At 45.9% G+C, this 23,946-nt stretch overlaps 1 protein-coding gene across 6 annotated transcripts in view; it reads left to right on the top strand.

Moving 5' to 3' along the window:
* The window catches only part of LOC135899458 (muscle calcium channel subunit alpha-1-like), a 934,514-nt gene that overhangs the window by 771,233 nt on the left and 139,335 nt on the right, over positions 1–23,946 (top strand). For all 6 annotated transcript variants that reach the window (XM_065428717.2, XM_065428715.2, XM_065428718.2 and 3 more), the window contains 2 exons: positions 133–293; positions 12,025–12,250. In XM_065428717.2, the coding sequence (XP_065284789.1) occupies positions 133–293; positions 12,025–12,250 (387 nt within the window). The remainder of the gene's footprint in view (positions 1–132; positions 294–12,024; positions 12,251–23,946) is intronic.

Genomic DNA, 23,946 nt, shown 5'->3' with positions numbered 1-23,946 from the left:
GTCCGCCATCCTGAATGAGTGTACCGCTAATGGGGACTCCGATTTATATGTGCAAAGGAAGGAAAAGGTTGGCTGTAACGATTCTCTCCCACTCTGACCAATCCTTTGTCGACTTCGTTTTCTTACACGCAGCAAGCAGCTGACTCGTACCAACCGCAGGCTACGGCGTGCCTGCCGCAAGGGTGTCAAGTCACAAGCCTTCTACTGGATCGTCATCGTACTCGTGTTCCTGAACACGTTGACGCTGGCATCTGAACACCACACGCAACCGCCTTGGCTGGACCACTTTCAAGGTGAAATGCCAGATCGTTGACATGGGGGGCGTTTTGGTCGACTTGGTATATCCTGGCGTATCCCTGTATTAGCGCAACTCAGAATGGTTGTGGCAGCTTGGTTTAATACCTCAAAGGATGTTTGTTATTTATTCAAACACACGTGGTTGTATGCTGTCTGCAGGCTCTGTAAGTCGTCCGACGTGGCTTTGACAGGCCTGTTTATTGTGTCTTTCTTGTATATTCATCGAATAATAATAATGAGACTACTACTACTACTTCAACTACTATAATAATAATAATAATAATAATAATAATAATAATAATAATAATAATAATAATAATAATAATAATAATAATAATAATAATAATAATAATAATAATATTTATTGTTGCCATCTTACAATAATCGTACATCAGAAGGCAGGCCCGTCAAAGCCAACGAAGTGGCTTGCGTGACTTGGCCCGGCATGTCGGCAAACAAAGTCAAAATGGCAACATGTACAGAAATGACAAGCTCGTGAAGTTCATCACACAAAATGAAACAGAAAATCAGCTGAAATCAGTGACAAAAGAAATACAAGAAAAGAGAAATGCAGTATTATACATATCTTACAGTGCCTTCAACATTTTTTTCAAGTTTCGTTTCGAAGTTGCAGTAAATATATGATCAGGAAGATCATTGAATATTCTTGGGACATAAGCATACCTACTAGCCTTACCAAATCTTGTGTTGCAGTGCGGTACTACAAAACGCAATGTTTTCCGCAGTGCACGGGGAGCAACATATTCTTGTTTGAAATCAGGGTTCCAAAAATGTCTCACCACAACCGTTTGAGTGAACAAAGTTTGAAATGACGGAAGACCCAGATGTATAAATAAGTTCACATTGTCGGCCGAGGAAGAGTTATAAACAATGGACTTCAACATATTTTTTAGAATACTGTCAATTCGACAAAGCCATCGAGATGAGCAAAACCCGAACAATGTAATGCCATAACGTAACACACTGTATGCTAAGGCGTGCATGATAGTGATTTTTACAGGCATCGGAACAATGGATTTAATATTAAAAAGCAGCGAGGAAACACTTCTGAGCCTGCCGCAAAGATACGTCATGTGATCATTCCATGAGAGGTCACTGTCAAAGAAAACACCAAGGTATTTAATGGAGTTAACATATTCTACAGGGGCACACTGACACGATTGGCAAGTACGACAGTGTAGAAACAAGGGTAAATTTGTAACCGTTGCTTTAAGTGGATTTCTAAAACATAACAGTTTTGTTTTTTCTTTGTTTATTGACAAACAGTTGTTAGCAAACCAGGTCACTGCGTCGTACACACTCTCTTGAAGTAATGCAATTGCTTTTGAGTAACAGATATGTTTAGTTAAAAGGACAGTGTCATCTGCGTACTGAAATATCATACACTTCGAAACAGCTGAAGAAAAGTCATTTATAAATATGTTAAAGAGAAGAGGAGACAATATAGAGCCCTGAGGCACTCCAGCTTTCAAGGGTAGTTTGTTATTTATGAATAACTCGTTGTCTAAAGATATCACCTGCGAGCGGCCGGACAAATAGTTTTTTAGGAACTGGTAAAATGGACCCCTGAAGCCGAGCAGGTATAGTTTTTCAAGCAGGAGTTCGTGGTTCACAGTATCAAAGGCTTTAGAAGTATCGAGAAACAACGCGCATGCAAACATGTTTTGTTCTAAAGCTGTGTTCAATTCATCGGAAAATTCCTCGAGCAGAGCAATGGTGCCCCGTCCCGCGACAAAGCCGAACTGACGACTCGATATAACTGAAAACTTATCTAGAAATGACGTCATAGTTTCTAAGAGAAATTTTTCTATTATTTGTGACATGATAGGCAAGATTGAAATAGGTCGGTAACTGTCCACAATACCTTTCTTTCCTCCTTTAAATAATGGAGATACAATAGCCGTTTTTAATTCCGCCGGCATTGTAGCCGTCTCTAGGAATCCATTAAGTATGACAAGAAGAATACGCGATAGTGCGTTGAAGTTTCGTTGGAGCAAAGATGCCGATATACCGTCTATACCAGCTGGCTTATGTCGCCTAAACCCAGCAACTATTCTTGCGAGTGTGTCGAATGTTATCGTTGGTAGGAACGCGGAAGCCGATAAGATTTTTTCTTTTCCAGAGCGGCCAGCTGGCACCATTGAAGTTGCTCCCGAAGCGCGCGCGAAATGTTGATTAAAGATTGCGGCTGTCTGTGCAAGATCACATGGGAAAGTGTCAGCTAGCTTTGAATTATTAGTGTCTTTCCCGCGTAGGTGATTTATCAGTGACCACGTCTTTGCCGGATTTCGAACGGATAATTGAAACTGACGTTGAAAGTAGCGGCGTTTTGCGCATCGTATAAGGGCGACGACTTTATTCCTTGCGCTTCTGTAGCTAGCGCGAAGCTCAGCATTGTTAGGAGTTCGTTTAAGGCGTTTCCACAGCAAGTCTCGGTAGGCGATTGCATTCATTATATCCACGGTAAGCCAGTTATGATTTCTTCTCTGTTTAGTTAGAACAATTCGAGTGCAGGCTTCTTGAAAGCTGCGTATTTTCGAACTGAATTGTTCATAAATAAACACTGGCACTCCGGAAACAATCAGTGAAGACCAGTCGAACCTGCCAATCATTTCATCCAATTTGCGTTGATCAACAACGATAACGCGCGTCCGCCTATCTGAGCTATTTACTTTCCAACGTTGAGGTGTGTTAAAAAGACGCCTCAAGCTGAAACGACAGACAGTGAAATAGTGGTCTGCTAAGCGTTGCGTAATCACGCATGAATGCAGATCATGATTAGGCGCCCGTGCGGCGATGTGGTCTAAACAAGAATGCGTTATTCGGCCATTCACAATTTCTTCACGTGTGAAGGTGGTGACCATGCTTTCGAGGCCAAAAGCAGAAAGGGCAGATAAATAGTCTGACACTTGAGCTTTACCTGGGCATAATACGTCAATATTTAAATCACCGGTGAGGCAAAACACCTCCTCATAACTGAAACGCTTCAAAACAGTCTCTAATTCTATTATAAAGCGACTAACGCTGTTTGCAGGAGGCCGATAGATCGCTAACAAAGTAAGAGTGGTCTGAAGAAAGCTTACATTTAAACACAGGCATTCAGCATGAGCCAGATCTACATCAATGCATGATACTGTGTACTTTTCATTCACGAAAACTGCAATTCCACCCCCTCGACGGTGTAAACGAGTGATAAATTTTTCACTATAACCTTTTATGGCAAAAAATTGTGTGCTTGATTCGGGAATATTTATTTCGGTTAGCACAAATACATCTACAAAATTTCTGGCATCTTCTGCAATATGTTTAAACTCATCCCAGTATTTACGTAGACTGCGAATATTTATATTGACCAAAGTAAAGTCTGAGTCGGAATTCGGACCGAAGCTGTCCTTAAAAGCTCGAAAGCTCGGAAAATCAAGCAAAACAGACGGATACATATTCATTGGATTTTTTCAACATCCATTTCATTGGTAATGCGAATGAGTGGAGAGACTTCGTCCTTCTTAGCGAAGATTTTGCCTGCTCTCACCCACACGAACTTGTACTTGTGTAGCTTGCCCGCGGCCCGGGCAAGCCAGAACAGATGCCGATTTGCCTTGGTTAGATTGTCATTAAAGTAGAGCTTCGGAAGTACTTTGGATTCACAGAGCTGTCGAAGCTTTCCACGAGCCCTCATCCAGTTTTCTTTCATGTTTACCGTTGAGAAACGAACCAAGACTGTAGGGACAGTGCCTGTTTTGCCAGAAAGTCGGTGGACAGCAACGACGTCAGTATCCACAGAAAATTCGGGTAAATCAATTTTATCAGCCAGATCATGCAGTATTTTTTTCAAGTCTTCCTTATCAGCAACTGGCATGCCACGAATTTCCAAATTTGCCTTTCTGCTGTGCTGTTCAGATTCATTTTGATCGTGCTGCAATCGTTGCAAAATCTCAGCCTGAACACGGACAGTCTCATTTAACTTCTGAATTTCTCTGTCTCTGGTCCTGGCTGCTTCTTCAGACAACTTGAGCTGTTCACGTGTAGTCTCGTACTGCTTTGACAAGAAAGTGACGGCGTCTTCAAGGTCAGAGACGGTCTTCGACAGATTTAAGAATTCGGCTTTCAGAAACAAGAGCGAGTCAACCTTAGAATGCAGTGCCGGTAGTACTTCTAAGCTTTTTTTTACGTCCTTGATTTCCGCAACAAGAGCTAAAATAGCGTCGTTGTTGCCTGCCGCCTGCGCTGAATCCGACTGGGATGAAGAAGGTTGCTTTTTGTTCGCTCTGCAGGTCTTGCATACCCAACCCTCACGTTTCGCCAGTCCCATAGTGTTAAAGGTATTAGGGGCAATACCCGAGCAAGTCTGTCCGAGATGATATGAATATTTGCATTCACAACACGCCATAATACGCCCATCACTAGGCAGACTTTTTTGACAGGCAATACAAAGGCTGTCTTCGGACATCGCAACACGTTATAAGAGCAACGCTTGGCAGTCGGCAGCACTTCACATACAATGGGAAGCAAAAGATTACAAAGGAAAATATACCTGTGGAAGTACAGGCGATCAGTTTAACAGGCCACTGTATCGCTGCCGACTGCGAAGCGGTCTGGGTTGAGTGGGCGTTTTATGCTGAAACGCCGGGTCAGCGTTGCCAGAAGAGCAGAATCCAGGCGATGAAATCAGCCGAGCAGTGTCGGTAGGCGTCGATGGGCGTACTTCTGCCAATCCAGCGGGAAAACCTTCAGCAGGCCAGGTGATCTGTGGAAGTACAGGCGATCAGTTTAACAGGCCACTGTATCGCTGCCGACTGCGAAGCGGTCTGGGTTGAGTGGGCGTTTTATGCTGAAACGCCGGGTCAGCGTTGCCAGAAGAGCAGAATCCAGGCGATGAAATCAGCCGAGCAGTGTCGGTAGGCGTCGATGGGCGTACTTCTGCCAATCCAGCGGGAAAACCTTCAGCAGGCCAGGTGATCTGTGGAAGTACAGGCGATCAGTTTAACAGGCCACTGTATCGCTGCCGACAGAGTCACATAATAATAATAATAATAATAATAATAATAATAATAATAATAAAGAAAATACAAGGGCAGGCTCTTGTCTCTTCTTCCTCGTTTTTCTTTGGTGTGATCCTCATTCTGAGTTCAGCTTATGTCCCTTACGCCACAGAGGGGCGCGTCAGTTGCTGCAACGGGGCAGAAAGTATTTTTCCAACGTACCGCTATATTACGCGGAAGCGTACATGCCCCGTCTGTGAAATCGGAGAGATTAGGTTGGAGGCCGCCGAGATGGGCGAGGGAAGTGGTGGCCAGAGGAGGAGGGTACCTGGAGGTCGAGAGAGAGAGCGGGCTGCGCGTTGGGGGAGGAGGAAATAAGGTGGAGCTCCGCGGAGAAGGAGGGTAGGCGCTGGGTTCACCTCCTCTGGCAGTTGCTGCGGGCTCTCAGTGCGCTATGGATGCACTGGATTCGTCTGGGCATCGAGAGGCCGAACGCCAAGCGACAACAACGGTGGTTGTTGTTTACACGTCTTTATTCACATTTTTGCCCTGGGCTGCGGTGAATTGGTTTGGGGAGTGAGGAGGTAAGGGAAATCATTGGAGACTTAATTATCTACATCATGGGGTCTGATGCTTTCGCTGGTACGCTCGAGATGAAGAAGCATGGTCCCAGTGGGTGGAGCCTCAGGATCATCCAGGAATTCGTACAGTGACCGCCAGAGCTCGTTGGCGGTCGCAGCACTGTAGTGTGTCGCTAGCGCCCAGGTCTGTAGGGAGGTTGGTCGCCATTCCGTTGGGAGCGAGGCAAGGGCCCTTTGCCTGGGGCCAGAATACAGCGGGCAGTCCCATATTAAGTGTTCGAGGTCCGCCCTGGTGTTGCAGGGGCTGCAGGTACCTGGTGCCGGGTTTCCTACGAGAACAACGGAGCAGCAACGCAAGCGGCGACAGGCTGAGCGCGAGTCGGCCGATCCCAAAGTAGTGGGCGAGCGCCGGGCAATAGCTGAAAAAGAGTGGGCAAAAGGCGCGGACTAGGCGTGCCGACGAGACTACCGAAGAACATGCTAGGCGGCTTGCGACAATGCGTCCTGTCGTTGGGCCACCACCCAATCATATTCTAGATACATGGCTAGTTCCTTTCCTGCACTTTCTGATCACCCCCAGAAACGGAGGCACACTGAAGTATTTCAATTTTTTTGTCTACAAGACAAAATTTTGGTCGCTTTCACGTAATTCATAGTGACGAGCCAGACATGAGCGTAAGTGCTGTATTACCTTTTGTTGCGACACGTTTGACCGAGACCATAGGGCCAGGCTACAAAGTTGGCAAGGGGAGATCTCCTTCTGCAGTTCCTCGAAAAAAAAAAACAACATGAAAAGTCACATACCCTAGTGTCCTTTGCGAAATAGCAGTAACAGTGACTCCGCACGGCACGATGAACACCACTCGTGGTATCATCTCCGATGATGATCTGATGGACCTTACCTAATCTGAGCATTTAGAGGGTTGGAAAGATGAAAATGTGATCAATATAAGATGAATTAAGATGCGATGGCAAAGAGATTGAAACGAACCACATTATTCTAACATTCGGTGCAAGTGTGCTTCCGGAGACCATCGAGACAGGGTACATAATGATCATAGTCAGGCCCTACATTCCAAGTACTATCCGCTGCTTTAAGTGTCAAAGAGTTGGCCACAGTTCACAGAACTGTCACAGCCGCCTCACCTGTGCCAAATGTGCCCACGAAAATTCATCGGAATCCTGTGAGAACAAACTGAAGAGCGTCAACTGTGATAGGAGCATGCCGCCTATTCGTGGTCCTGCCGGTCGTGGGAGAAAACGAAGGAAACAGTTACAATTAAAGTCAAAGAAAACATTTCACTTAAAGTGAGACTACGGCAGGTGTCCTACTCTGTCTAACACCAGCTTTGCCGAAGAGGCACGTCATGGGACAGCGTCACAACGGTTTTCGGCTGCTGTCTGGCCCACGCGTAGTGAGCCGGTCGCGACGCCATATGCCCCTTCGGCGGCTGCGACTCGCGCTGCTCCGCCATCGACCTCCGCGCTGGTCGCTTCAAGGGCCTTGTCCCCCGAAGCCAGGCTTTCACCGCGAATAAACCGCTCGCAAGAGCGCGTGTCTAGAACCCCGCACGAGGCGATGGACGGATATTCCGGCCAGACGACGCCAGCAGCGCCTATGATGCGCCGAGAATCTCTGGACCGCCTCAAAAAAAAAAAAAAAAGCAACAACGCATTACGGGGCCATATCAGACATTAAATACACAGCACAAAACAATTTCTAATATCGGCACTAAAATAGCTCACCATAATGTCAGAGGTCTCCTCCATAATCTCGATGACATTAAAGAAATCCTCCGCAATTTAGTCTCAAGGCGCTGTATGTACAAGGAGCACACCTCAAATTTAGAGACAAATTTTCTCGGACAATGTTCTACTTTTCGTAAAGACCGCGATGACACTGTCGTGTCATCCCGTGTTGTGGCTATCATAGTCGACAGAGGTGTTGCCTGGTGGGAAATAAAATTTCATACGCCCCTAGAGGCAGTTGTTCTCCGAGGAGTGTTGTTTTACAGGCTAGTCACTATCAGCTCTGTATACATACCTCCGAGCTATCAACTTAATAAAACGGAATTTCAAACTACATAGATAAACTTCCTGCGCCATTGACGCAGAAAATTGGGCTACTTGGTGTTGACGCATTTGCTGAGACATGGTCACTAGCTCTAACAAGACTGACCGAAAAAATATTGGGACAAAACAGAGAGCTGGCAGGATTTATTCAGAAAAAACATGCAAGAAACCACCGTGTGCTCAAATAAATGCGCAGACGGGCACATAAACGAATGTGCCGCCTAGGAGGAAACCACACGCGCAAGGAAGCCGATTGGCTCCTACAGCAAGCCACAGAAAGCCTGTCAGTTGAAGTCTAGCGCTCTACATGTCCTGCGCCAACGTTGTTTAAGTTAGTCTTGTTAGCGCTGGTAACTATGTCTTAGCGATTCCTGCGCCATACATAGTTGTCAGAGATTTAAAGGCAATAACGCTTTGTCGAGAGACTCACGATGCGAGGATTCGCCTAATTGCAGACTTTCTTTTTTCGTCAGGAGCACGTATAGTTACTGATAAAGAGCCGACGTACTGCAGTGTCGCACATAATAGATATTCCTCCATAGATTTAAGCGTAGTGTCGAGTACGCTAATGCCGTACCTGGAGTGGCCCATTTTCCAGAGCTCTATGGCAGCGACCGCTTCCCAATTATGTTAAGCTTCGCAAATCAAGATATATGCTCGCCACACGTACCCCGATGGAAGGTTGACTCGGCTAACTGGGAAGGTTTCAGAGAACCAACATAGACCGAGATGATATAACCTCTTTTATAATAGACGATGCGGTGGCCTATATAACAGACATTATATTTGAGGCTGCCACAAAATGCATCCGTCAAACTAACGTACTGGCGAATAAACGTCGTATCCCGTGGTGAATTGAGGAACCTAAAATAATACGGAATAATCAAAACAAAGCTACGAAACGACTTCGCGACTCTCCTACCGCCGAAAGTCGGCAATATTGCGTGTATTTCGCGGGTTTCTTTCACGTTAGAAAAAAAAAAAACCCTTTTATGTAGCACGTATTGAGCAACAGTAAGTGGTATCGGGAGTTCTTCAGAAAAAAAAAAGAAAACATTTCTCGAGTATCTCCAGGCGACTGCAAACAGCATTTACCTTGGTTCTGTCCAGCTACGTAGCATTTGCATTTTCTTAAAGTTTGGCTAAAGTTACGTGGGGCTCCCTGCGTATGAGAACACATTAAAAATATACACCTACCGAAAGATAAGTACTGATAGATATATTTATATTCATTCGTGTCCAATCTTGCTGCTAAGATATTGGTCTTCCGTCTTTATCAGGGGAATTTCAGTATAAGTCAACTAGGTCAGGTGACAAATGTCTTAGGGTAACAAATTTATTGCCCGCAAGAAATAAAAAAAAATTACGAAGGAACATAGGACGGGCAGTAAGGAAAATCAGTTCAGGGTGGCGGGAATATAGATCGCTTTATGGAATCGGGAAGTATTAACATGTACCGTCTAGAATGGCTTAGAAAGGCGACGTGTAATTGGGGGTATGCGAGAGGCCTCATCGTTGTTGGGGACTTCTTCCACTGACTCCATCTGATGATACTGATTCGAAGTGATTTGATTAGTCTACCTGCGAATTGATAATGTACCTGACACGGTGGCTCATCAGCTGTGAAGTTGTGCAGGCGCGCGCTTCGTCAGAGGTACACGTCCCGGTCGAGGCGGGAACGTTCCGATGAGGGTGGAATAAAGGAAACGCTCATGTGACGCCCTTTGCGTGTGCATTATGCTGAAACTCTGGCTAACCAAAATTAGCTCGGAACCCTCCACTGTGACTTCTTATGGGTCCTTATTTTTTCGCAATGCTGAACTCTATATATACATGTGCGTGCGGGTGTGTGTGTGAGGGCGAATCAGAGTCTTTGCGCCTATTATTTGGACCATAATAGAGTACACACAGGTAATGACAAATGGACGTACTATTCTACGTACCTTACACTATTTTTACACATAGTCCCCACACCGGTTCAGATATTTCTCCCATCGCGGCACTAAACTGGAGATTCCCCACTGGTCAGGCAGCGACGCACGCAACCTCCCCGAACGCTCATTATCATGCAAGTCATCACGGCTTTCTTCGAATTGACAACACCACCACCTCGCACTTCTCACAGCGAAACGCCTTTCCATACCTGTGGGTTCCATCTCCTTGGGGATTTAGACGGGGGTTCGGCACTTGCTCCATAGAAAACGAACCAGACTTCGTTGCGCATAAGCCGTGGACGGATGAAGCGCGACCGTCATCGTCCACAACTGACAGCAGCGTCGTGTCGCGGAGCTTCCGGCAAATAAGGCCGGGCCGCTGCAAGAAAGGTTCACTGCTGGGAATGGATAAATTGACTTCGTATTTACAGCTGTAATTTGGCTAAAAAAGAGAGCCAAGGACTTTCTGAATCGACCTAGCATGTATGTACGTTTCTGTTTTCCCACCAGCCTGGCTCACTCTGTAGTTTATGTTCGAATGATTAGAGAATCAGGCTGCTGTGCTGAAGGAACCGGGTTGAAAACCAGCCTTCGGACTGGCTTGGCTCATTGAGTATGTGGCAATGTGTACATATGTGCCACTCTTCAACGAACCACATTCCCGCCTACATGGGGGAAAGTAGATACAGAACTTTGTATGTACCACTCTTTAACGAGTTTCTTTAAAGCCAGTTTGGGTCACTGAGCAGGTGCCAGTAGGCGTGTGTTGCTCTTCAATGAACGTCTCTGACGCCAAATTTGGTAACTAGGTATGTGGCACTCGTAAGGTGCCGCATACAAAGCTTGAAAACAATGCTTTAAATTTCTCCGACGCTGGCCGGAATCGAACCCGCGTCACACGGGTTCCTCGAGGACAACAACACGATGCTTTAGCGGGCTGTGTCACGAATGCATTGGGCATGTGCCGCTATTGGATGAAGCTCTCGACAACTTGGCGCATAGTGTATGTGATATTAGGTGTGCTACAATTGAAGGAACAATTTTCAGCGTTCGCCCGCACCTGCGTGCCACACTTCTCGTCTGGGAGGCCGCCTGCGGACGTCTTGACAGCGGCACTGCATGACGCAGCTTGTTTCGAAAAATGCGCGACGGAGGAGCCCGGCTACCGCACGACGGGCTTCTCAACGTTCGCACGTTGCAGCGCGCCATGCATTTCGGACGAAATGTGCAGGGTTCACGGCGCCGCCGCTAGGTGACACCAGATGTTCTTAGGCAAGCGTGAAAGAGGAGTCACGCTGTAGTACACGCCTCATACATAACTGGTTTCGACAGTGGCGTAAGACGTTGTGTTGGCATATTGATTCAGCGCGAAAAGCATTACCGTCGACAATCCTCGTCAGATGGATTCTGCCGAACTAAAGAAAAAAGCAAACTAACATGCCTCATTGCTTGCGAAAATTCCGGCACAAGCCATCTCACCATGACGGTCGGCGGTAATGCGATTACCATTCAAGCAGTGAAGCGACCCACCGTATTGCGACTTCCGAAAGCAGTCATGTGTAAGCCGCGTACTGCAGCCAGGCTCCTCTCGAGACGCGTTGCGCCATCTAGCAGGGCACTCACAAAGTCTTCCTTCGTTTACGTGGTCTCCAATATTTCACCCGTGCATCGGAACACTGGTAACTGTTCCTTCGCAGCCCGCGGGCATTCGCGGCCGAGCGCAGAAGAGCCCAGCTGCAGTCCTTGGGGAGCCCGCCTGACGCGGGTTCGGATCCGCCCAGCATCAAAAAGAAATTTTAAAAGATATTTTTGAACATGAAAATAATGATCGTGACACATAGGGCACATAAAAAAATAGAGAATGTGCTCATAGTCTGATGGTTGGTGGAAAACGACAAAGTGAGCATCAAAGACGTGAGTGCCAACAACTACATCAAAACGATTACGGCACAAAGTAGGTTCGGAGGTTAATAGCCGCCAAGCGTCCGATAAAGCGGCACTGCAAATAGAGAATTTTAATAGCAGGTTTCACGCGTAAAGAGCCTAGATAAATAGACACAATGTGACTGAAGTAGGCTACAAATGCTAATCATATTTAAAAGTCTTAACCAGTACTGCTGTTCTTTTCGTGCGCAGACGTGGCGAATATGTTCTTCGTGGTGCTGTTCACGCTGGAGATGCTACTGAAGCTGTACAGCCTGGGCTTCCAGGGCTACTTCGTGTCGCTGTTCAACCGCTTCGACTGCTTCGTGGTGATCAGCTCGATCCTGGAGACGGTGTTCACATACACCGGCCTCATGCCGCCGCTAGGAGTGTCCGTGCTGCGTTGCGTCCGCCTGCTGCGAATATTCAAGGTCACCAAGTGAGTACACCTCACCGAATGCGTAACTGTATGAACCAGTAACAGCTTATACACCCAGGCTTTCTTTTAACACGAGTAGTACCCATATGAGCCTTGCGCTCCGAGGGAGACGTGTATAACTTACCATGCAAAATCAACACGGCAGACACTAAGGTGCCATGTCTTAGGAATTTAATCTCTCACAGCTACGCACGTCATTCTTGTAACGATCAGAGAAGGATGGGGTCCATCACCTGAACTAGCCGATTAACTTCTTCATTAAAAGTGCTAGAGAGTGTATTCTATTTGCGATGCTGCAATTTTCAGCATACAGTGAAAATGTGTGGAGAAAAATATTCGTTTTCTAGTTGTCTTCTCTGGGCACTTGGCAAGAATGTAATGAAGAAAGATGTTGACCAGAACAGCTGTATATTTCAACTCCCGTCTTAAAAAGATTTCCGGCGTTGGCGCTATAGTCACAAGAAATTGGTTGAATGGCCGTTCAATTATTCGCGTCCTGGGTGTTTTCAACTTCGAAATGAAAACACGTTCCCCAAAGCTGTTGATTAGAAAGACAACCTTGGTTTTGGTTATTTCTCCTATAAACTAGTCACTATCACTGAGATCACGACTTCCGCATTTGTTGTTCGAGAAGAAATCGCCTTCATCTTTGTTGTGTCATTCTCATCATCATGATCAGCCTACTTTATGTCCACTGCAGGACGAAGGCCTCTCCCTCCTAACTCCAATTACCCCTGTCCTGCACCAACTGATTCCAACTATATAGCGCCTGCAAATTTCTTTATTTAATCACGCCACCTAGTCTTCGGCCATCCATGACTGTGCTTTTCTTCTCTTGGCACCCATTCTGTAACCCTATTGCTACACCGGTTATCTAACCTATGCATTACGTGACCTGCCCAGCTCCATTTCGTTCTCTTAATGTCAATTAGAATATCGGCTATCCCTGTTTGCTCTCTGATCCACAGCGCTCTATTCCTGTCTCTTAACGGTATGCCTAACATTCTTCGTTCCATCGCTCTTCGTGCGGTCCTGAACTTGTTCTCAAGCTTCTTTGTCAGTCTCCAAGTCTACACGATATGTCGGCACCGGTAGAATGCATTGATTATACACTTTTCTTTTTAATGATAATGGTAAATTTTCAGTCAGGACATGACAATGTCTGCCGAACGCGCCTCAACCCATTTTTATTGTTCTGTAAATTTCCTTTTTATGATCAGAGTCGCCTCTGAGTGATTGACCTAGGTAAACGTAATCCTTCACAGACTCTAGAGGCTGACTGGCGATCCTGAACTCTTGTTCCCTTGCCCGGCTAATGATTATTATCTTGGTCTTCTGCATATTAATCTTCCACCCATTCTTACATTCTGCCTGTTGAGGTCCTCAATCATTTATTGTAACTAGTCCCCAGTTTTGCTGAACAGGACAATGTCATCTGCAAGTCGAAAGTTGCTGAAATATTCGCCGTTGATCCTTACACCTAAGCCTTCCCAGTTTAATAGCCTGGATACTTCCAAGCACGCAGTGAACAGCATAGGAGAGATTGGGTCTCCTTGTGTGATCATTTTCATTATAGGTGTCTTGCGACTTTTCTTGCTGACAATTAAGGTAGCTGTGGAATCTCTGCAGATACTTTCCAAGATATCTAGGTAAGCGTCCTGTACCCCTTGATTACGTAATGCCTCTATGACTGCTGGTATCTCGACTGAATCAAACGCCTTCTCGTAATCTATGAAAGCCATATAGAGAGGCTGATTGTACTGTGCGGATTTCTCGATTACCTTGTTGGTGACATAGATGTGATCTATTGTAGAGTATCCCTTCCTTAAACCTGCCTCTTCCCTTGGTTGACTAAAGTCCAGTGTTGCCCTTATGCTATGGGCGATTATCTTGGTGAATATTGGATATAATATTAAAAGTAAGCTAATGGACCTATAAAGTTTAATTTCTTTAATGTCTCCCCTTTTGTAGATTAGTATGATGTTGGCACTCTTCGAGTCGATAGACAGTTGGTATAAAGGGTCGCTAGTTTTTCAAGCATTATGTCCCCACCATCTCTGATTAAATTGACTGGTAGTCCATCTTCTCCTGCCACCTTTCCCCGTTTCAATGCCTTGCAATGTCCTTCTAACTTCATCGCTAGTTATGGAAGTAGTCTGTAACCTGTCCATTACTACTTCGAATGGAGGTATAGTGGCTGCTTTAGGTACTGTACAGGTCAGTATAGAATTCTTCCGCTGCTTTTACTACACTCAAAGAAAAGTTTACACCCTTTGGAGTGCCCCTTCTGCCACACAACAGTAATCGCCATCTGCTTTTATGCGTTTCCTTTCTTGAAAACGCCGCGCCCGCTACTGTCCTGTCGGTAATGCTATCATGCTGATAACGCGCATGCCGTTCGTTACTGGAAAGTACCGGGCTCGAAGCGTTAAAGAAAGGAAACGCATCAAGGCAGATGGCGATTATTGTTGTGTGGCAGAAGGGGCACTCCAAAGGGTATAAACTTTTCTTAGAGTGTATATCTTAGAGCTTACTGATGATATTACGCTGCTTATCTTTCAGTGCGTACATCTTGGTTTGTCCTATGCCTAGTTTCACTCTCACTGTTTTCAGTGAAAAGGAAACTCACCATTCCTTTGTTGTGTGGAGCTCAGCAATTCCTTAGCTTTGCCTTAATCCGATAGTATTGGTGTTATTGTGCTCGTATACAAAAGCGATTTTATAGATAAAGAAAGAAAAGAGAGCCAACTAGCGGCTGACAGCCTACTGGCTGGCAACCCTCGGTTGAAAAAAGTACCGTCATTGATGTATAGGAAAGATAAGAAAAAAATCATGAAGGGAGATAATGAGTGAATACGCAGACGGGAAAATTAGACAAATTTGTATGAAATCGCCGCGCACAGTTATGTGTACTACATTTCTGTATGTTCGAAAACCTTCACTTCTGTAGTATTTAACATCACTGAGACTGCACACACACTCACTCTCTTTTGCGCTTCAGCGTCGCCAGAGTATGCCTAGTGCACTCATCATGATTTACAGCGGGAACAGTGCGGCTAGGCAAATTCGCAGTGCGCTTGCACCCACCATGGTTTACTTTATCGCTTCTGATCGTGATCAATCAACCAGATGCAGCGTTCTTTGCCGCAAGAGAAACAGCACAAGCTGGTGTACCGAACCGCTGTAGCTTGAGAGAGCTCATTCACAATGCATAAGAAATTGAAAGAAAGAAATGTCGCAGTTTCGCCCGAAAGGCGAAGCCTCGATTCCGATGTCAAATTAGTACACACCTTGTATGAAGCAAGGAAAGTAGTTTTATCGACCATATAAACTTGGAAACATTTGCTGGCTAACTGAATTTACGAGCACGGTGTCAGGGCACAAAAGCAAACATGAGCACATCACACTCGATGAGCCATGCGCGTGGCGGAGACAGCGCGCTTCCTCTCTTTCGAGCGCGAGATGCTCACACCCGCAGGTTTTCACTCACACATACAGCATAAGGCGCGCGGCGACAATCTTATCGTCCTTGTACTTTATACGGAAGGCCACGGTGATGCCGACGTCAGAAGTGCGCTTGGAGTGTCCATATAATTGGCATCGCAATAAAGGTAACGTGGGTAAAGTGGAAGACCGTCAGCTTCACGCAGAAATCCGATGGGCTGCCGCTTTGCTGGCCTATGCGACTGGGGGACCTAAAATGTGAAATGTACTTTGCTCGTGCAGGAGAAAGGGAACTTGGGGCTGGGCCCTCATATCCAAGACGTTTTACATACACGAGTTTATATCACATATCTACAAGTTTCAAAGAGTGCAGGGAAAAAAAAGTTCATGAAGAAGTTGCAGTAGCCGATCACGTCACTTTTTTTATCCCCCGCGTGGTCATTATTCTGTCGCCTCCCCCAATGCTGCGTCAGGAGACCGATGACTTCAGGTCCCACCAATCCGGAAGTTTGTTGCCCTTTCCCTCCGAAGGGAGCTTTGTCGGAAACACACGCACATCAGTGGGAACAAACAGGGGATGGGGAATAGCACACTGACCCCTTCTCCGGCGTGGATGCGCCAATTTGGCCGGCTGACAGGTGAAAGACCGTCACCTCGCTAATTACCCAAACCTCTCCTGACAGAGGTACTCCAGGGCTGGCCATAAATCATCCGCTTTGAGAAGCATTTTGACGAGGCCGTGGCCCGTTCCCCATAATCGCGATATCCGTGACCGGAAGTTGTGATGGGGTGAACGGCCGATCGCAACACTATATATATATCGTGCCTTGAGGGGATTGCGCATGTGACACCCTGTAGAATCATTACAGCACGGCATTCTTTTTCCTTAATGTAAATGTATTTGACGAATAATTTGCGGCAGATAACGCTATTACACTGCATGAGCTGGTTAATTGGCGGTCGCTGACATTAAATTCATGACCAAATGGGATATAAAATTTGCATTCGAAAGCTTTGCTTATTACGTCTAATTACTAGGTACGTCACCACCTTCTAAAAAACTTTTTTAAATTTTGATCTCTTCATTATATTTTGATATTTACCTTCTGAAGGACACTTTGATATAATATTCAAGGGCTTTAAATACTGGGAGAGATTATCGTTTTTTACCGAGAAAACTTGTCGAAACTGGGCTGTTACGCCGCCACGCATAACTCGCGAGTGGGGTCCACGAATGGGAAACGTTTAGCACTAATGTAGCCAAGAGGGCAGGCTGTGCAATGAACTAGTATGTTTGCCGTGCGATGAGCGGGAACCAAACTACCGTGAAAAAAACAAACAAAACAAACAAAGCAATACCTTCAGTCATTTTTCTTGATTATGTTTGAAGAGAACTTTTATTACGTCAAAACTTACGATCTTATTTCAATAATACAAGTTCCTTGCATACACGAGTAACAAAAGAACAACCTACGTTGATCGAAAAACATTTTTTTTTTATGTAGCGAGTATTTGCACAACTAATGCAGAAAATAATGTTGCTAGCAAGACAAAACCAGAGATTTGCAATGTTTGTACAAGCACGATCATAACGCCCATCGCAGGCTAAAGTGCACCAAGCTCATAGCTAAAGCGCTCTTTAGCTGCCGCAAGTTCTCTTTCTGCTTTTGCTGCTGCTCGTTTTTTTTCTTGCAGAGACCTTCTGCATTAGCACTTGATCGAGACCGTACCTTCTTCACGCGGTATTGGTCTCTGGTGCAACATGCTACCAGGATGTGGCGGTCGGTCAAGCTCAATGCCTGCTTCCATCCAAATATTTTCTGTACCTCGGTCCGAAGTCTTGAAGTTGCATAGAGCATAAATGATGAGCAGGCTCACGTGGACGTCTTTGGTGACCCGTTGCCAAATCATCCCGTTGAAGCTCTTGTTGGCATTTTGGTTTTACCCGTGGAGGCACTTGGTAATAAGCACGTCAGAACAGAGGCCAGCATACACAACCTTCACTTTGTTGAGTAACTTATTGGGAAAGCCTCCCTTGTGCTTGTAGCAAAACGGAGAGAGCCACCGAGTGCAGCATCTCTGCGGTTAAAAATGCAACAACTCCCATGGCCAAGAGGGCACACTGAATATTCCTTAGAGTTTCGTTGGTAGAACTGTAATGGAACAGGCTCACTAATGTGGCTTGCTTCATTGCTTGCAGGTCTCCACATTCGATCTGATGGGAATACCGCGCTGCAGTCGGTCGATTAGAACGTCCGTTAGCTTTTCTTTGCCCTGAAGTCCACGAACTTAAATTTTCCCATACCGCACCCAACAGGCTTCTGCACATGCCCAATGCTGCACTCTAGTCTCCGCACACTGTTTGCACCATGTGCGTCCTAACGGCCGCATGGCTCTTCGAATCGCCATCTCCGTGAATGTCTGTATATTTTAAACCACGAATCATTTCTGCACGCTCGAATTTGCAGCAGAGTCCTCCTGCCTCCATACCGGCAGCACCAAAGTTCGCTTGGCACTCGGCATGGTTTGCCTGCCATGTCCTACATTTGCTCTACATTTCGTTTGCGTAAAAGATTTTCGCAGTAATAACGGATATCGAGGAGAAACCTACAGCTGTTCAAAGAAAAATGCCTACGCCTTTGCTATATGTGCCATCACCTGATACACCGCACCCTGGACTTTTCACAACACAACGCCTCTCAACAGTGGCACATACCATTGATTTGGACCAAGATTATCTGCAGATATAGATAGCTTTGGTGATGTCATGTGGTAGGCGGAATGCTAAAGCGGCGGTGACGTGTTCATGCTTTTCGCCTTTGTCACAGCTCCAGGATGGTCCTTGCATAGCTGACGCATTGAGTACACCAGCCGCATGTTATCTTTTAAGTGTATTTGCAGCCTTCTTTGACGATTCAAATGAATGTTCATACGCGCATGTATCACATAGAACAACATATGCATAGAATATTTCATGCTGCGAACACTTCTCCAATCTGAGCGAGGGTTTTTTGCATTCCGAGCCGGCCAGTTTTGAGAAAACAGTTGACATGATTTCCGTACCGATTACTCTATTACCTTGTAGTAAATGTTCTTGCAGTGGAATTTCACGGTTGACGTCCAAATTTCCAAGCATTTCCACACTCACCGATACATTCACGTCCACGTGGTCTTCGGTCAGAGACCACGTGGACGGTTCACCGTGTGCCGATTGTAAGGGAACTTGCGCTTAAACAGCCTTCTCGCCCTGAACTTAGCCATACTTTCATAAAGAAGCGTCCAGCCTATCCCCATATTGCTATTCATGAACGTACTTCCCATAAAAAAGAACTAGGGAGCATTACCAGCGGTAGCTTAAAGCGGGTGCAAAGTAAACGACAGAGACCCTTGTAGCGTCGTACGGCACCCTTGCGGGTATTAGAAGCAATGTTGGCAAAGAGGAAGCCTCAAAAATTCTCTTTGGACAAATATTTACGTAGTAGACCCAAGTAGACCAATAAAATTTACATATAGTTTCAATTGTGGCTAAATTATCAGTTTCTTATACCACACAAGATCAGTTTCGGTTTCAGAAACCTGCACCCGCTTATGGAAAATTGGCTATAACTTTTGAACAAGATCATGTAAACATATAATTTTTCTGCACGCCATTTTTTATTGACTGGGAATTCTGAAAATGCAAACAAAACATATTGACCAATTTCGAAACAGATCGCGGTGAAAGGAAATTTGAGTTTTTATTTCGTGAATGAAGTCGGCAGATGTTTTAGGCTTGGCCACTACTTCGGCACCTCAGGCTAGCTCCAGTTATGCGGTGTGCGTCTCATAATATCTTCCACACTAGTTCAGAGGCTGTGGCCGGCTCGATTTCGGCTGCGACGACCACATTTTCATGGGGGCGAAATGCAAAAAAAAGCTTGTGTACTCTTATTCTGGTGCACCTTAAGAGCCCGAGGGGCTCAAAAATTCATCCCCCACTACGATGTGCCTCATAATGAGATCCAGGCAAAACAAGGGGAAGGCGGGAGATGGAAATTCAAGAGGGTGAGCGAAATGAGAAGAAAATGAAAGCGGGAGTTTTGGACAAAAGGACATGCGCTTTGAAAAAAGACACGTCCACTTGTCGAAATGATGGCTGCCGCTTTCACTTTGTTCTCGTTTTGCCCGTCGTCATGATGAGATTGTGGTTCTCTGAAGTAAGACCGCAGTATTGAATTTTAAGCTGTTATCTGCCCCCTTCTATTTAAGTCGTTTTGAATCTGTCTCCGTGTTGTCTTTGTCTAGAAATTAGGAAAACACCTAATACATCATTGTTCTACATTATAATTTGGTGCACCAGCAAAGAAAATTCACCCATGTACTGCTATAATGTTGCTAAATACAGATACTCAAAAATTGACATTAGGCTCATAGTCCATTGACCTCTTGTACTGGCCGCCTTCAGTTCTGCAAAAGCAGCGTATTTGATAAGAGGAAGCTTTAGCACGGGGGCTCGCATCTAAGTGCACCGAAAAAGAGAAATAGTTTTTCGCGGCAGCCGCTACCCAAATCTGATAAGGTTTGTTGCATTTAAAAGGAAAAGGTAATATATAGTGACTTAATTAGGGATCAATTAGGGATCAATTAGGGACCGTCAATTATTTATAAAAATACTTGAAAATGGCAAATGTTTTTAGAACAAAGCTATCGAGTTTAGAATTCTGTAACTCAGCAATGAAACATGGTAACAGAAATTTAGAAATTGCATCTCATATTACACCAAGAGCGGGAAAAATAGATATATTATACATTGCTTTGAAATTCGCCACAAACTCGTGCGTTTTACATGTATTTGAATAGGCGGCATCAGAATTACATTACTCTACATTTCAAGCTTCGCCTTAAATGTAGAGTTGTTCAAGTAATTCGCAGCCTACGCTAATTACCATTAAGTTTATTGCTACCTACAATATTCGATGAACTATTGTTATATGAGCGTGATTTACATTAGTGTGGCATACATTCGATGTCATATAGAGAACTGCAGGATGTATTTTTTGAGATTCTTAATAAACTAACGATTCATCTGCATTAATCGTCGGCAGTGTTAATCTTTGGCAACTCAAAACGGAAGCTGATAAGGTGAATCGAGGATATCTTTTCTTCTCGTCATCTCGAACTGTTGCATTTTTACATTCGCTTATGTTGTTACACGCGGATGCGCCGTATTTTGGTGTATAAGTTTCACGGTGTCGTTTTCTGGCAATGTGCGTATGTAAGAAAGGAAAACGCTTCTGAAGTCATGTAGTGTAGGGAGCACAGATCTGCGTCCAACCGAACTTCTTGCGGCTTTTCCTCTGTGCCACTTGCCCCGTGTGACATGATGCCGAATAAAATTTAACTGAATAGAATTATATTTAATTGTAACGCAAGTATATGCATGGCTTCTCACGTTATTGAACGTTAAGATGAAAGGTGAGGACTAAGCATCGCTTAGATCTTTAAGAAACCGCACAGCCTAGGACATGTTGTAAGCAGCTTTGCTAAACAAGGATGGAAGCTTGTGCAAGCTGGTAACTCATAGCAAAACTAAGAACAGCGAGGAAGCCTAGGACCTAGAAAGGCGCATGTGGCAGTGTACTCCACAATTTGTTCAAAGTGTGAAAAATTCATAGCTATAGTGGAACATTCGCACATTCTTGACTTCCTATGCCTCTCTTAGCGCTTCGACAGGCACCATAGTCATGACGGATCACGACGACAATGATGATGACGATGATGATGGCGACGGCAACTTCGACTGCGGCGCTTATCCACTAATGGGTGTTGCACAAGAATCGGGAGGTACATTCACGAGTGTAAGTGAGTGAGTGAACAACTTTATTAGCTCTTGATTCGCTGGTCTTCTGCGGTCTTCAGATGGCTTCGTCCATCTTCTAGCACAACGGTCGGTTGCCCTTAGTCCAGGGCTCCGCTGGATGCTGCTGCCAGTTGTGCTCGCCGAATCAGACCTTTTTGGTCGATCCGGCGATCGTTGGAGAGCACTCCCTTCCATTGCTCCGCACTCGGGTTTGGTATAACGGGTATCACGTCTAACTGCTGGCATGTCCACGTTATGTGATGCAGCGTGGGTGTTTCGTGGCACCAGGGGCATTTGTCATTGTATTGTGTGGGATACATTTTGCTGAGTACGTTTAGGTTTGGGTACGAGCCCGTTTGTAGCTGCCTCCACGCGACAGAGTCCTCTCTGCTAAGGGAGTTGTGCGGTGGTAGATACCGCTTTCTGCAGCCCTTGTAGTAATTTAGTATCGCCGAATTGTCTTGGGGTACAGGTTCGGTCCCCTCGAGGTCGCCTACGTTGGATGCTCGGTAATAAGTGTACGCTCGAGGTAACCTGTCCGCCTCTTGGTTCCCTGCCACTCCCGTGTGTCCCGGCATTCATTGTATCGTATGCCTAATTGATTCTTCTTTTGGTTGTAGTTGTGTTATGTGGTTTGCGGAGCGGAGTATGCGGAGCGCTCCGTGCCCTATTCTGCCGCGTAGGTAGTTGCGGCACGCAGTCTGTGAGTCTGTAAGGATTGTTAGAGACCGTTTAGACCGATATCCCTCCGCTGCCGCTAGAGCGACGGCCGCTTCTTCAGCCTCGACTATCGTACAGCCTTGTAGTGATGCGCTGGTGGTCTCGCGTAGGTTCGAATCAATCACCGTTGCTACCGCGTTGCTGTTGCTCTGCCACGCTGCTCTGGCGCATGTGGCTGCGTCCACATATACCGTCGTTTCTTCGGGTGCTAGTGTCTTTTGTAGGTATTCAGCCCTCGCCTCTCTGCGTGCTTTGTGCAGGTTGGGATCCATGTTCCGGGGTATGGGTGCTACCTTTAGTGTATTGCGATACTCGTCCGGAATTGTTTCGGTCCTCTGTATCTCTTGAAGTTGATCGGCGCAGCCTAGTTTCTTCAGGAGCTCCCTGCCAGATGTGGTCTGCTGTAGTCTGCGCTGTTGGGAGACTAGTTGCGCCTCTTTCAATTCCTCGAAGGTGTTGTGTAGTCCTAAGGCTAGGAGCTTTTCGGTTGAGGTGTTGTGGGGAAATTGGAGTGCTGTTTTGTAGGCTTTGCGTAGAATCGCGTCCGCCTGTTTTACCTCACTCTTGATGGGATTGTAGTATGGGAGGCTGTATGCCACTAGGCTGACGACCAGGCTTCTGCCCAGCTTGAGTGTGTCCTCTCACATGCCGTGGCGTTTGTGTGAGATGAGATGAGCGTGATCATGCGGGATACTTGTAGGGTGGATGCCTTGAGTAGGGCGAGGGTGTGGATGCAGCGTCGGTTTGAATGTATCCACATCCCCAGGATTCTTCTGATGAGCGTCTTTTCCGGTACCGACTTCCCCTCGAGGTAGACGTTGAGCTTTAACTCGTCGGTGGTGGGGACTGTGCGGTTTTGCTGTCCTCTCCAAACTCTCAGGAGGTCGGACTTCTCAGTGGAGCACGCTAGCCCTCTTGTTCTGACGTAGTCCTATACGCAGGTGGCTGCCTCTTGTAACTTCTCTTCGTTCTCTCTGAGCGAGCCTGTGTTAACCCAGATGCTGATGTCGTCGGCATACATGGCATGGTGTATTCCGTCGATTTCTTTTAACTGTTTTGCCAAGCCAATCATGGCTTTGTTGAAAAGCGTGGGGGGGATGACCGACCCTTGAGGCGTCCCTTTGTTTGAAGTAAGGAACTTCTCTGATCGGAGCTCTCCCTGGCCATTAGTTGCCGTTCTGTTTGAAAGGAAGGATTTGACGTAGCCGTAGACTCTCCTCCCGCAGTTCAGGTCGTTCATGCCCGTGCGGATAGCCTCGTGGATTACATTGTCAAAAGCCCTTTGATATCCAATGCCATTATTATATTCTCCCCGCTCCTGGGGACGTTCCCGAGTAATTCTTTGATTTGAAGCAGTACGCCTTGGGTCGATCATTTTGCTCTGAAGCCGAACATGTTGTGGGGATACAGTTCGTTGTCCTCCATGTAATGGTGTAGTCTCAGCGTCACCACTCGTTCGTACAGTTTTCCCAGGAACGATGTGAGCGAGATCGGTCTGAGGTTCTCAATTTTCAGTTTCTTGCCCGGCTTAGGAATCATGACTACCTCCGCATGCTTCCACTCTTCGGGGAAGGTCCCAGCTTAATTCCCAGTGTTTGTTGAGAAAGTCGGTTAATTCTGCGACTAACCCTTCACTGAGGTTGCGGATGAGTGCGTTATTGATCTTGTCTGCACCCGCGGCCGTGTTTCTGGT

Source organism: Dermacentor albipictus, chromosome 6, assembly GCF_038994185.2.
Source record: "Dermacentor albipictus isolate Rhodes 1998 colony chromosome 6, USDA_Dalb.pri_finalv2, whole genome shotgun sequence".
Lineage (NCBI taxonomy): Eukaryota > Metazoa > Arthropoda > Arachnida > Ixodida > Ixodidae > Dermacentor > Dermacentor albipictus.
This window is presented reverse-complemented; position numbering and strand designations above follow the sequence as displayed.